A 14076-nucleotide genomic window follows, 5' to 3' on the forward strand; every position below is an offset into this window, starting at 1 on the left:
GATATCACATAGGTGACTACGTTAGCTGTCAGCAGTAGTGTCATAGCAGGGTGACCACCAGAGGTATTACAATGCATGTGTCAGTCCCCAAACTTAATTGATTGTCATATGTCTAACACAGGGGTTCTTAGCCTTTTTCTTTCTGAGGCCCCCCACAACATGCTATAAAAACTCCAGGGCCCAGTGGGGAAGGGGGGACTCGGGGCTCTGGGTTGGGGTGGGGAGGCTTTCAGGCGTAGGTATAGTTGGACTTCTACTTTGGGTGGGCAGGGGCTAGTGAGGCTCGAGCCAGCTCCTCATGGTGGGGTCTGTGGGGGGAGCGTCACCTCCACCCCCAACTCACCTCAACGGGCCACCCAGCCTGCCTAAGTTGTGTGTGTGTGAGGGGGTGGAACCAAAAATTATATCTCAAAGGTGGGGGGCTCAGCTCAAAAAGTTTGGAAACAGCTCAGGGTGCAGGGAGAGGGATATCTAAGGGCTGTGTGTGGGCAGAGGATAGCTAGGGGCTGTGTACAGGCAGGGGGATAGCCCAGGATGCAGGGAAAGGAGTGGCTAGGGGCTGTGTGCAGGCATGGGGGTAGCTCAAGGTGCAGGGAGAAGGGTAGCTAGGGGCTATGTGTGGGTAGGGGGGTAGCTCAGGGTGAAGAGGGAGGGGGTAGCTCGGTGCAGGGAGGGAGTACTTAGGGGCTATGTGCAGGCAGGGAGGTTAGGTCAGGGTGCAGGGAGAGGCGTACTAGGGGCTGTGTGCGGGCAGGGAGGTAGCTAGGGACTGTGTGCCCGGAGAGCTCCCCTGCAGTCCCTGTTCCCCGAGGGCTCTGCCAGCCACAGACCCAGGTCCCCCAACCCGGGCAGCTCTTTCCAGCTGTGTGAGCAAAGGGGGCTGGGAGCTGAGACACAGCTTCAACCCCCTGCAGCAACAGGAGACGAGGGAAAGCTGCAGCTACCTGCTTCATAGCACTAGCCAGAGCAGCCTCCGACCTGGCCAGGGGGCAGGAAGAGAAGGAGGTGTGTGCTGGGAGGTGGAGCTGCCCAGCAACTGCCCTGCTCTTGCAGTGTAGTTTCAGGGTGGGCAACACCTCCGTGCCTCCCAACTCTGTCCATGGGTGCTGGAGATAGGGGCTTCAACCCCGCAGGTCCTGGCTTCAGCCCCAAGGGAGGTGTTGGGGCTCGAGCTCTGAGTTTTAGCTGCAGAGCCCCACAGCCCCCCTGAAAGGGTTCACACACCCCCAGGGGCTACAGACCCCCACTTGAGAACCACTGATCTAACAAACAGATATATCCATGTCGTTCTGCAACATATGGAAGGGAGGGGGAAAATGGAGGAGGTGTTGCCTTATATATTAAAAATGTATACACTTGGACTGAGGTTGAGATGGAAAAAGGAGACAGACTTGTAGCAAAAATTTTTTTAAGTACATCAGAGGCAGGAAGCCTGCCAAACAACCAGTGGGGCCAATGAAGGATCGAGATGCTAAAGGAGCACTCAAGGACGATAAGGCCATTGTGGAAAAAATAAATGAATTCTTTACATCAGTCTTCACAACGGAGGATGTGAGGGAGATTCTCAAACCTGAGCCATTCTTTTTAGGTAACTTATCATTTAAATCAACTTCTGATGCCTGTGTGACACCAATTTTTTAAAAAGGCTCCAAAGGTGATTCTGGCAATTATAGGCTGGTAAGCCTAACTTCAGTACCAGTCAAACTATACTAAGGAACAGAATTATCAGAAACATAGATGAACACAATTCACTGGGGAAGACCCAACATGATTTTTGGAAAGGGAAATCATTCCTTGCCAATCTACTAGTGTTCTTTGAGGGGGGTCTACAAGCATGTGGACAAGGGTGATCCAGTGGATATAGTGTACTTAGATTTTCAGATAGCCTTTGACAAGGTCCCTCACCAAAGGCTCTTAAGCAAAGTAAGCTGTCATGGAATAAGAGGGAAGGTTCTCTCATGGATCAGTAACTGGTTAAAAGATAGGAAACAAACAGTAGGAATAAATGGTTTTCAGAATGGAGAGAGGTAAATAGTGTCCCCCAGGGGTCTGTATTGGGACCAGTCCTATTCAACATATTCATAATTTATCTGAAAAAGGGTAAACAGTGAGGTGGCAAAATTTGCAGATGATACAAGACTACTCAAGATAGTTAAGTCCAAAGCAGACTGTGATGAGTTACAAAGGGATCTCACAAAACTGGATGAATGGGCAACAAAATGGCAGATGAAATTCAATGTTGATAAATGCAAAGTAATGTACATTGGAAAACATAATGCCAACCATACATATAAAATGATGGGGTCTAAATTAGCTGTTACCACTCAAGAAAAAGATCTGAGTCATTGTGGATAATTCTCTGAAACATCCACTCAATGTGCAGCGACAGTCAAAAACGCTAACAGAATGCTGGGAATCATCAAGAAAGGGATAGATAATAAAACAGAGAATATCATATTGCCTCTATATAAATCCATGGTATGCCCACATCTTGAATACTCCGTGCAGATGTGGTCAACCCAGCTCAAAAAAAAATATAGGAATTTGAAAAGGTTCAGAAAAGGGCAACAAATATGATTAGAAGTATGGGACAGCTTCCATCTGAGGAGAGATTAAAAAGTCTGGGATTTTTCAGCTTGGAAAATAGACGACTAAGGGGGATATGATAGAAGTCTATAAAATCATGAGTGGTATAGAGAAAGTAAATAAGGAAGTGTTATTTACTCCTTCGCATAACACAAGAACATGGGGTCACCAAATGAAATTAATAGACAGCAGGTTTAAAACAAACAAAAGGAAGTATTTCTTCACACAACACACAGTCAACCTGTGGAACTCCTTGCCAGAGGATGTTGTGAAGACCAAGACTATAACAGGGTTCAAAAAAGAACTAGATAAATTCATGGAGAATAGGTCCATCAATGGCTATTAGCCAGGATGGGCAGGGATGGTGTCCCTAACCTCTGTTTGCCAGAAGCTGGGAATGGGGGACAGGGGATGGATCACTTGATGATTACCTGTTCTGTTCATTCCCTCTAGGGCACTTGGCATTGGCTACTGTCAGAAGACAGGCTACTGGGCTCGATGAACCTTTGGTCTGACCCAGTATGGCTGTTTTTATGTACATAATTATCATCATTCTGCAAAATTCACAGTAAATACCATAAGTGGACACTAGCCTAGAGATTCTGTGGACCATATTCATAGCCCTCATGTCCTGTGAGTTGGGGCTGGACATGATGCAGAAGCATAATGTTAATTTCCAGGAAACCTACAGAAATCCAAGTAGAATCCTTGTAAAGTTCAGCCTTAATCTAAGGTCACAGACTTAGAGCGCTATGTGTCTAGATGTGTGTCTAAAATAGGATTAGAGCCGTGTGCCTACAAGGTGCTGATCCCATCTTGTGAAATAGTCATTACTCTGCACTTCCACTGAAAATTCACGGGAACTGAAGATGCATGTCCCTTTTGGGAGGTGTTCTGCACTTTTCAGGATCAGTCCCCATGTCAGTTCCTTGGCATCCTGGAGCACAATTTTGAAATTGGTCCCCATTGACACAAGACCTTGACCGACTTCTCTTTCTTTGTGCATTTAGCTTAGCCCTCAGGTGGTTCAGATATTGTGTTAATGGGTTTTCTCCTTCTTTGTCAGCTCTGCCACAGAGTGTGGAGAGAGAAGCACCACCAGAGAGATAAGACATGAGAGTAATAGAGCCACAATCTACTACAAACTGGTGTGACCAGGGTCCCGGGGGGGGCAACGCCAAGATTACTCACTTAGAGCAAACTATAAAGAATGGGGCAGACAAGCCCCCAAACCAGTGGTTATTCTAATGCTTAGGTACATGAAGCTAGCAACAAAACAGCTTTTATAATAACATATTGGTTACCCAGAAGCCGAAAACACAGTTACCTTGAAGCAACTCAGGCTTTGGGCTCTCACCCAGACAGCGAAGTCAAATATGATGAGGATTATTGAAAATCTTGTTCATCATATAAAAGTTCTACCAATCCCAAAGGATGGACACATTACCTCCAGGTCAATTAATATTTTAAATCTTACTCCAAAACATGCTTATAGCCAAATTTTATTAACTAAACTAAAATTTATTAAAAAAAAGAAAAGAGAGAGTATTGGTTAAAAGATCATTATACATACAGACATGAATAAAGTTCTAAGGTCAGTTTCATAGTAGAGATGGTGAGCTTTAGAGTTGCAAAGAGTTCTTTCAGAATTAGTCCATAGGTTCAGTCCAATGTTCAATATCAGGGTAACCCAGAATGGAAGCGGAGATCTCAATCTTGTGACTCAAACTTCCCCTGATGAAGCATAAGCAGATTTGAGATGAAAGGATCAGGTCCCAAAAGGCCTTTATACATTTTCTGGGCAGCGTCTTGACTGCATGAGGTCCTTGGGTGAACAATAGTGTTTTTGAAGTAACCTCCTATTTCCTAAACATCTCCGGTAATTAGCTACATGGATTAACATAAGGCAATTGCTTATCTCCCACCATTTGCAAGTGGTTTGCTATATACTTAAAAAGAGAAATCAAGACAGTGATATCACTACATTCACAGTTCATTTAAATGTTAATATCTCCTTTTGATCTCTGAATTAACAGAATACAGCAATAGACAGGAACTGTTTGGTTATATTGTTAACCTCTAACAATATGTATGTAAACACACAAAACCACAAACATTATCTAGTAATATGTCTCTAAAGGTTGAATCTGGGTCAATTAGCCTGCTAGTTGTGTAACCCTTTCTGGCTCTGTGTCACAGAGGGTAATCAATCAGTGGGACTAACATAAAGTCAGCTAGACAAGGTGGGTGAGGTAATATCTTTTATTAACTCACCCACCTTGTCTCTCTATATCCTGGGACCAATGTAGCTACAACAACAATGCATACACCAAAGTTAGTTACTCAGCTGAATAATTCCTCCATCTTATTTTATTCCTATCCCACTCAAAACCACAGAAATGCATTTCTCTCTAACCCCTTTGCTTTACACTAAACCATGAGCCATAACCAGGCAATCCCAACTCTGATGTCACAGGAGAGCAATTTGGATGATGAAAGTTTAGACATTGTCCAATGAAAAGTCAAAAGGCCAGTTTCCGCCCCGAGTAACAAACCACATCACTCCATCAACAGAGCTGGGTAAATAAAGGATTTGTTCATTTGCTGGCAATTTAGAAAAGTTGGGGTGGGGAGGTGTGACGTTCCCCTCTGGTGTTATCCGGACCGGCGGTCTGCTAGATCACTCCAATCCTTGACTCTGGGAGCCAGCCTTACCTTGCACTGCTGTGAGAACCCCCACTCCTGGGCTGTTCATGCACACTAGCCAATATCTCCAGTCCCAGACACAACCCTAGAAACCTCCGTCTTGCAGTGTCCAGTTATACCAGTCTTGCAGTGTCCAGTTATATAAGTTCATCAATTTAACAAAGAAATTGATATGTACCAGGCTTGTTATCCCAAGGAGAGTCTCTGACACAGTTCAAATCAAACGCACTGCTTCAGGTAGAATAAGCAAACAGATTTATTAACTATAAAGATAGATTTTAAGTGATTATAAGTCAAAGCATAACAAGTCAGAGTGGTTACCAAAATAAAATTAATATAAACACGCAGTCTGAACTCTCAACCTAATTAGACTGAGCAGCAACTCGATTAAGTGAAAAGAAAAGGAGTACTTGTGGCACCTTACAGACTAACAAATTTATGTGAGCATAAGCTTTTGTGAGCTACAGCTCACTTCACCCCACTGGATATTGTAGTCCTTAATATACAGGTTTGTTCCTTAAACCTGGGCCAATCTCCTGTCTTGGAGTCTTGTCTTCTTCTCAGCGTCTTGGTTGCTTGCAGCATAGGTGGGGCAGGAGAAGGGCCCAGTATGTGTCCACTCTGCCTGTTTTATACTCTCAGTCCATGTGCTTGTAGAACACAAGTCCAGGCATGCCTGTGTGGCATTGCTGAGTCTCTCCAAGCAAGGCTGAGCAATTCCCCTGGTGAGGCCTCATGCAGGTGAGTCATAGCATTGTAGCTCCCTTGCTGGACAATGGCTGTTGATGGGCTATTTGATACCCTGCCCGGGCGTTGGTTACTTTCCTTGGGAGCTAATACTTTCCTTAGCCTCTGGGGAGCTAATATCTGGCTGATTTCCCAATTTACAGCATGTTTTAGTGACCACCATACAACACAGTTCTCATAACTTCATATGAATTAATGATACACATATATGGATAGAGAAATGACTTTCAGCAGATTCAAACCTTTCCCCTGATACCTTACAAGTCATGCTTTATATGCGAGATCACGATTATATGAAAATGAAGAATATGGGGGTTACAGTACATTCTCCCAAGGCATAGAATGTCACAGGGGGGAAGGAATGTTTTTAAACTAAAAAGTCAAAACATTTCCTTTCCAAGATGTAAAAACAAAATCTTTCAATTTTTTTGGAATTTCCCCCCCCCCAAAACAAACAGTTTGGTGAAATCAGCACAACAATTCAGTGTCACCAACTGTCAGGACAGCCAGGCAACTGGCTGTGGTTGGAGCAGGGACAGGGGCAGGAGCAGTCTCTCAGAACTACCAGGCAGCTGGGAGTATCCCAAAAAAGTAGTAACACTGGGCAGATTGAAGTGGCTGCCATAGGTGCTAACTCTGTGGGCGCTCCAGGGCTGGAGCACCCATGGTGAAAAATTAACAGGTGCTCAGCACCCACCGGCAGCCAGCTCCCCTCCTCCCTACTCCTGCCCGCCGGCGGCCCCTGCCGATCAACTCCTCCCCATCCCTTTCAGTGCCTTCTACACACTGCGTGTAGGAGGTGCTGGGAGGGAGGAGGAGGAGTGGGGACAGACTGCACTTGGGAGAGAAGAGGTGGGGTGGGTGTGGAGTGGGGGTGGGAAGAGGCAGGGTGGGATGGAGCCCTGGGGCAAGGGGTGGAGTGGGGGAGGGGCATGGGGCTGACTGGGGGTTGAGCATTCTCCAGGAAAATTAGAAGGCAGCGCCTGGGTGGCTGCTTCCATTAGGAACCTATGTACCTGCCTTGGGGTCACCTGGTCAGACCCTTGCTTATGGATTGGCTGGGCCCTTAGGACTCACAGGGAATTACCTCTGATGACACATCAGGCTCAGAACACTCATGACACGAAATACGCATTTTTTACCCAAAAAATTTCACCCAGCTCTACCCATTTACATCAGCATGATGCAGTGAATATTAGTGAGTAGCAGAAGTTTGGCCCAGAGTTGTAACTCAGTGTTATCCAGGCCTTCAAGGACACTGCCTAGATTCTGTGTTCAATATGCGTGTTTCTCTGTGGGGCTTGTGTCAGTGGAGGGAATCAGAGCAATGCTAGCAGGAAGGAACCTACGTCTGGCAGAAGTACATGCTCCAATGGCTAATATTTTCCCTCTGTGACTGTCACAAACAACAGGCCTTTAGCTCAGATTTTCAAAGCCAGCTAGGGGATTTAAACACCTCATGCCCACTTGTTTCAGTTGGAATTGTGCATTCAAATCTCCGAGGCAACTTTGAAAAGCTGAAGCCTACCATAATATTTTTCCAGCTTTCAGCCTGATGGTTCCCATTTTTGGAATAGATTTCCACAAGTCCAATATATTAATTTTTCACATGTTCTTAAGAAAACCTCTTTATTTTCTCCCCTAGGCTTTCTCCCTTGAAGGGCAATACTGAGGATGCTGAGAATGAGAACATATCTGCTACCCAGTCTGAGCCTCCTACCACTAGAAAGCACACTGAGCCTGACGAGAACATGGCACAGTAAGGAGACAGGGAATTCATGCCCTGTTTTACACTGAAGTTTCTCCACACACGAGGCTAATTAAATCCTTTCCCTGGCTGATGCTGTCTGTGGAATACTCACTCCATTGCCTGACATTGGTAACAGTACATTTTCTATGAGAGTAGGGGCGAAATCATCCGTCACTCACATTGATTAGGCCTGAGGTACCCAAACATTGCCCAGCCAAGGGCTGCACTGACTTCTTGCCAGAAGCCCCAGGGTCACACCCACTGTGCATAAAATGGACCTGGGTGCAGAGGCCTGCAACTTAAATATGGAGGTGGGATCTGCTTATGGAGACATGGCCCAATATGCAAGAAATGCTGGGACTTGTAGTCTCTGGGCCATGCATCCAAATTAAAGATCATGGGAGCCACAGGACTCTCATTTTAGAAGTTTGTAGCCTTGCTAGTTACACTTTGGCCACCCTGAGTTAGGGATTGATTCCCTTTCCTCATCTCCCAGCTTCCAGTTATGAAAGACCACATTTCAGCCTCAGTTACACCCCTGCAACTCCATTGGCTTCAGTGGCACTGATTGGGCATAACTGGGGGTGGAATTTGCCCCAAAGCTTATACACAACCTAAGAATATATTTACCAATGTAAGCACTTAGTTTTTAAGAGAGAGCTGGACAAATTTGTGAGTGAGATTGTATGATGGGATTGCCTGTGATGGTGGGATCCCTTATGGTTCATGTCCAGTGTTCCTAAAATTTCAGGCTTCAGGCTTCAGATGGTTACCTGCAGGGGTCAGGAAGGGATTTTTTTACCCCAATGTATTCTGGGTATTTTTTGGTTTCCTTCAGAGTAGGCCACAGCTGGAGATGGGACACCGGATGGAGTGGGCCAATGCTCTGAGGTGGCACTGATAATTCTCTCTCAGGTGCTTGACTAGCTGGTTTTGCTCACATGCCATGGTCTAACAGATCACCATACATGGGGTTGGGAAGAAATTTCCCTCAAGGCAGATTGGCAGTGATGTTGGCGAGTTTTCACCTTCCTCTGCAGTGTGTGGGTCCGGGTCACATGCCAGGACTATTTGGCTATATCTCACATAATCATTTTCCTGCCATTGCAGGGGCATCGGGCTCTGATGCATCTTGGTGTCTCCTACTCTCTGCCTATGGCACACAATAGTTTACTCTTATGTGGGCTGTTATACTTTGGTTTAATTTTGATTGTTGGGTATAGTGTGTGGATGCTGGGTGGTGCTGGTGGCCTGTGACATACAGGAGATCAGACCAGATGATCTGGTGGTCCCTTCTGGCCTTAAATTCTGTGACTCTATGGCTGTGACTCCATTTATGGGCAGAAATCTTGACTTGTATTTTTATTTTCCATAGAAATGTGGACTGTTGAGTCTGTTTGACAAACTGGGATTTAGAGCCCATTTTGGCTCCAGGCTTCTCGTGTATTTTTCCAGCATGAAAGTGTTTTCTGAATGCTAGTTACTTCAGACTATAGTCCCACAAAGCAAACTCCTGAATCCCTTTCCCACAAGTCATGCTTCTCTTCTTTCTCAGGTCCATGTCATTTTCCAGAGACAACACCATCACTAGCACAGACACTAACCATGGGGGCTCACCATATATGGAGAGTTTAGAACCTGCCTTCCAAAGGCAACTGGGACAATGGGATTGGTTATGTCAAAGAGGTGCCAGATGTTTTGGGAAAGAGGAAACTGAAAACAGATTTGAGAGTGTTAGTTCCTGGTTCTGGTTGGGGGTTGTCCTGTTGTCTCTAGTGTGAGAGCAGACACATACACACTTTTGTACCTGTAGGCAGTAATAACCAATGGAATTAGGATGCGAGGTATCTGAGAATGCACTCGACAGTCCCAAAATGTAGATCCTTGCCCTTCATCACAAGGAAATGCAGAATGAGCCAAGAGGGATTGTTCAGGTTTCTAAGGGACCCACTCATGTTTGAGCTATACCCATTCACAGGCTGTTGGGCAAGAGAGAAACCTGCCCCTCTGTGATGGGGTTCACTCAATGCAGGTGGCGCCTCCTCCTGGCCATCCTGGGGATTAGTTCTGCCAGGCGTTGCACCATCCTCTGGCGATGTCTTCATCCATCCTGTCTCACACTGCAGCCCCTCTCACTCCAGGAACTGCAGCCTCCTCTTCGTGACTCAGCCATCTGGCTGGGTTACTATGTGCTTTCCCCTTCTGGGGATTTCCCAAAGTCCTTCCACACAAACAGTCTCAGGCAGTTTTCGCCAGCACTGTTCTGATGGTGTCACTTCCCCAGTGGCTGGCAGGGGAACCTGGGCCAGCCCATTTCTCCAGGTTCCAGTCCAGGGACCTTTTACCTTCAACAGTGGTCTGCTTTCCTTCAGCCCTTGTTGCTTCTTCCCTGGATTCCTTCCTACAGCTTCTGGTTCCCTCACTTCTCTGGGTATACCAGCTCAAACTGTAGGCTACTCTCTAACGCCCCAATACCTCTCTCTTTTCCCAGGGAGTGACTGCAGACAACTTCCCTGGAGCCATCTTCTGTTGCCAGCTTCCTGGCTTTATAAACCTGGCCAGCTCCTCCCACAGCTGGACTTCATCAGCAAACTAGGCCTTAGCATTCCCTGGCTCTCCTCCACATGTGGCCCGTAGGCTAATGGGCCTAATTTACCCCTTTGGGCCTTGTTTGGAGTGGGCACCCCATCAGACCTTCCCTCCCCAGTCCCACCCAATGAAATGAGAGAGGAAGATAAAAACACAAGACACATGTCAAACACAGGTGACCACTCTGTCACTTGCTCTGCCCTACCTTTTAAATGCCCCTGTTGAAACAATCATTGACTACCCCTTGTGACAGGGTCAGGCCAGATGGCTACAGGAGAGTGATAGAAGGAAGATATATTAGCCCCAGGTTAAGTAGGTCCCTTTTCCCTGGGTAAGGTAACAGGGAAGGTTCCAGAACAATCAGGAACTTTCTGGAAACAATTAAGGCAGACAGGCTGATTAGAACACCTGCAGCCAATCAAGAAGCTGCTAGAATCAATTAAGGTAGGGTAATCAGGGCACCTGGGTTTAAAAAAGAGCTCACTTCAGTTTGTGGTGCGCGTGCGAGGAGCTGGGAGCAAGAGGCGCAAGAAGCTGAGAGTGAGAAGGTGTACTACTGGAAGACTGAGAAGTACAAGCATTATCACACATCAGGAGGAAGGTCCTGTGGTGAGAATAAAGAAGGTGTTGGGAGGAGGCCATGGGGAAGTAGCCCAGGGAATTGTAGCTGTCACGCAGCTGTTACAGGAGCCATGGTAGACAGCTGCAATCCACAGGGCCCGGGGCTGGAACCCGGAGTAGGGGGCGGGCCCGGGTTCCCCACATCCCTCCATCCTCCCAACTCCTTACTTGATACCGGAGGAGTTGAACTGGACTGTGGGTTCCACCAGAAGGGAAGGTCTCTGGCCTGTTCCCCGATCCACTAGGTGGATCAGCAGAGACTGCAGGGATTGTTCTTCTTTTCCCCATGCTGGCCAGTGATGAGGCTAACTGAGTGAACGGCAGGTTTGAGCCATGAAAGTGGCCAAACTGAGGGCTGCTGTGAACCTCTGAGGCGAGAAAATCCGCCAATAAGCGCAGGACCCACCAAGGAAGAGGAGGAACTTTGTCACACCCTGCTTTGCCATTTTTTATCAGTGCACAGAACTGCGCTCTAAAATGATTCAGGTACCAAGTGCTGTAGATGTTGTTGGGCAGATCTGACCCAGGTTATGAGGAGAGAAGCAGCACCAGAGAGACTAGATATGAGAGTCCTAGAGCCATAGAATAAATGTACCAAGCTTTGCAAAGTGAGAAGTCGGGATCGCCAACCACGGGCTTGTCTACACATACAGTGATGCAGCTGCGCCGCTGTAGTGCTTAGTGAAAACACTACCTATGCCAGTGACAGAGTTTCTCCCATCAGTGAAAGGCTATGTCTACACTGGCAGAACTATTTCATGGAGAGTTTGGTCGATGGTCAAAAAGCATTTAAAGAAAATCAGTGTTGTGTGTTCACACTGTCATATGCTGTCCACATAGCATATCCACACCTGGGGCATCGACAGTGAGAGCAATTCATTGTGAGTAGCTATCCCACAGTTCAGCTCTCCACCTTCTGCCGGTAGCTGTTATGGGAAGGCGGAGGGGATCGCAGTGCATCATGGATCTGAGCTCAACGTCCCACGATGCGTTGCTTTCCGTCCCAGCATTCCATATGTTTCTGTCTTCAGTTCGTGGCATTTTTCAATGTCCCATGGATCCGATGCTCTTGACTGCTCTGCCAGCTATCACTAGCACATCGCGAATGGCAGTGGAGTTCATGTTGAAGCTCCAGAATCAACGGGAATCACAGTTGCCCGACGTGCTGTCCGACATGGATATAGCCAACATTAGATTGCTTTGGGCATTCACAGAACAGTTGAACACGGTGGAAAGTCACTTTTGGGCTTGGGAAACTAGCACTGAATGGTGGGATTGCATCATTATGCGGGTCTGGGATAACGAGCAGTGGTTGCAGAACTTTCGGATGAGGAAACCCACCTTCCTGGAACTGTGTGCTGAGCTTGCCCCAGCTTTGCAGTGCAAGGACACCCAAATGAGAGCTGCCCTGATGGTGGAGAAGTGTGTGGCGACCACAGTGTGGAAGCTGGCGACTCCAGACTTCTACTGGTCAGTCGCAAATCAGCGTGGAGTGGGGACGTCAACCATTGGGGCTGCATTAATGCAAATGTGCAGGGCCGTTAATCGCATTCTGCTGCAAAAGACCCTGACTCTTGGCAATGTGCATTAAATAGTGGAGGGCTTTGCAGAAATGGGTTTCCCTAACTGTGGAGGGGTGATAGATGGCACACATATTCCAATTATGGCACTGGACCACCTTGTGATGGAGTACATCAATAGGAAGGAATACTTCTCCATGGTGTTGCAGGTGCTTGTGAATCATCGTGGCCGTTTCACTGACATCAGCGTGGAGTGGTCCAGAAAGGTGTATGATGCACATATCTTCAGGACACCGGCCTTCACAGAAAGCTGCAAGCAGGGGCTTTCTTTCCAGCCCAGAAGATCACCATAGGGGATGTTGAAATGTCCATAGTGATCCTGGGAGACCCAGTGTATCCCTTAATGCCATGGTTCATGAAGCCGTACACGGGAAACCTAAATAGCAGTAAGGAGAGGTTCAACAATAGGCTGAATACATGCAGGATGACTGTGGAATGTGCGTTTGGCAGATTAAAGGTGCACTGGTGATGCCTTTATGGCAGGTTAGACCTCAGTGAGGAAAATATTTCCATGGTCATAGCATGTTGCATAATATTTGTGAAGGTGAGGGCAAAAAGTTTGCTCAGCGGTGGACTGCTGAGGCAGACTGCCGGGCTACTGATTTTAAGCAGTCAGATAACAGGGCTATTAGAGGGGCACAACATGGGGCAATTTGAATCAGGGAGGCTTTGCAGCAACGCTTTGAAATTGAGAATGAGTAATGTTTGTTACTATGCTTGGGACTGCAGTGCTTAATGAAGTCAAGCTTTACTAGGCTAGGAAGGACTTGTGATTGTTCAGGCCAAGGATTCAATGTAAACAAAAGATTACAGAGCTTGTTTATTTGTTGATGCCTTTTGCTAACATAACTGGCATGGAAACAAATAAAGAGTGCTTATCTGTCAAATAACTTTTCTTTTAAAACAAAAACAAAAAGCCCAACAGCACACACATACAGACAGGGAAGGGATGGGAATGAGGTACCAGGGTAGGGCTGACTTTCAGAGCTGAGCATAAGTCCAGCTATCATTTGTGAAGGTGTCTGTGGGGGTGGAGTGCATGGGAAAGTGAGAACTCACAGAAATCTGAAAGGAATGTGCGTGTGGTGTTTGGGGAGGGCATGGGAAAGAGTTCTGAATGTGCTGAAGGGGAGGGCGGGCACACGTGCTCAGTCTGCAGCATGAGGGACTGCAGCATGTCGGTTTGCTGCTCCAAAACTTTTATCATCCTCTCTGTTGCATCCCTATTGTACACCTCATTTTCTTTTCTTTCCTGCCTGTCACTTTCCCAACACTGCCTGCATTCTCTTCTCTGCTTCTGAGAGCTGCACCACCTCCCTGAACATATCTTCCTTGCTCCATCTTGGATGCTTTCTTATCCGTCTGAGATGCTCAGCCAGTGTGTGTGGGGTGCCTTTCAAGGACAGATCTGGAGGAGCACAAGGAACAATACACAGAAGCATGATTGTTGAGTATACATACAGCATTGAAACAGTTCAGTAAAATATACCGCTGCTA

At 46.8% G+C, this 14076-nt stretch overlaps 1 protein-coding gene across 1 annotated transcript in view; it reads left to right on the top strand.

Moving 5' to 3' along the window:
* The window catches only part of ZNF185 (zinc finger protein 185 with LIM domain), a 136234-nt gene that overhangs the window by 95328 nt on the left and 26830 nt on the right, over positions 1-14076 (top strand). Inside the window, exon 21 of the mRNA XM_074963041.1 lies at positions 7685-7798. Within this exon, the coding sequence (XP_074819142.1) occupies positions 7685-7798 (114 nt within the window). The remainder of the gene's footprint in view (positions 1-7684; positions 7799-14076) is intronic.

This window comes from Natator depressus, chromosome 9 (assembly GCF_965152275.1).
Source record: "Natator depressus isolate rNatDep1 chromosome 9, rNatDep2.hap1, whole genome shotgun sequence".
Taxonomy (NCBI): Eukaryota; Metazoa; Chordata; order Testudines; family Cheloniidae; genus Natator; species Natator depressus.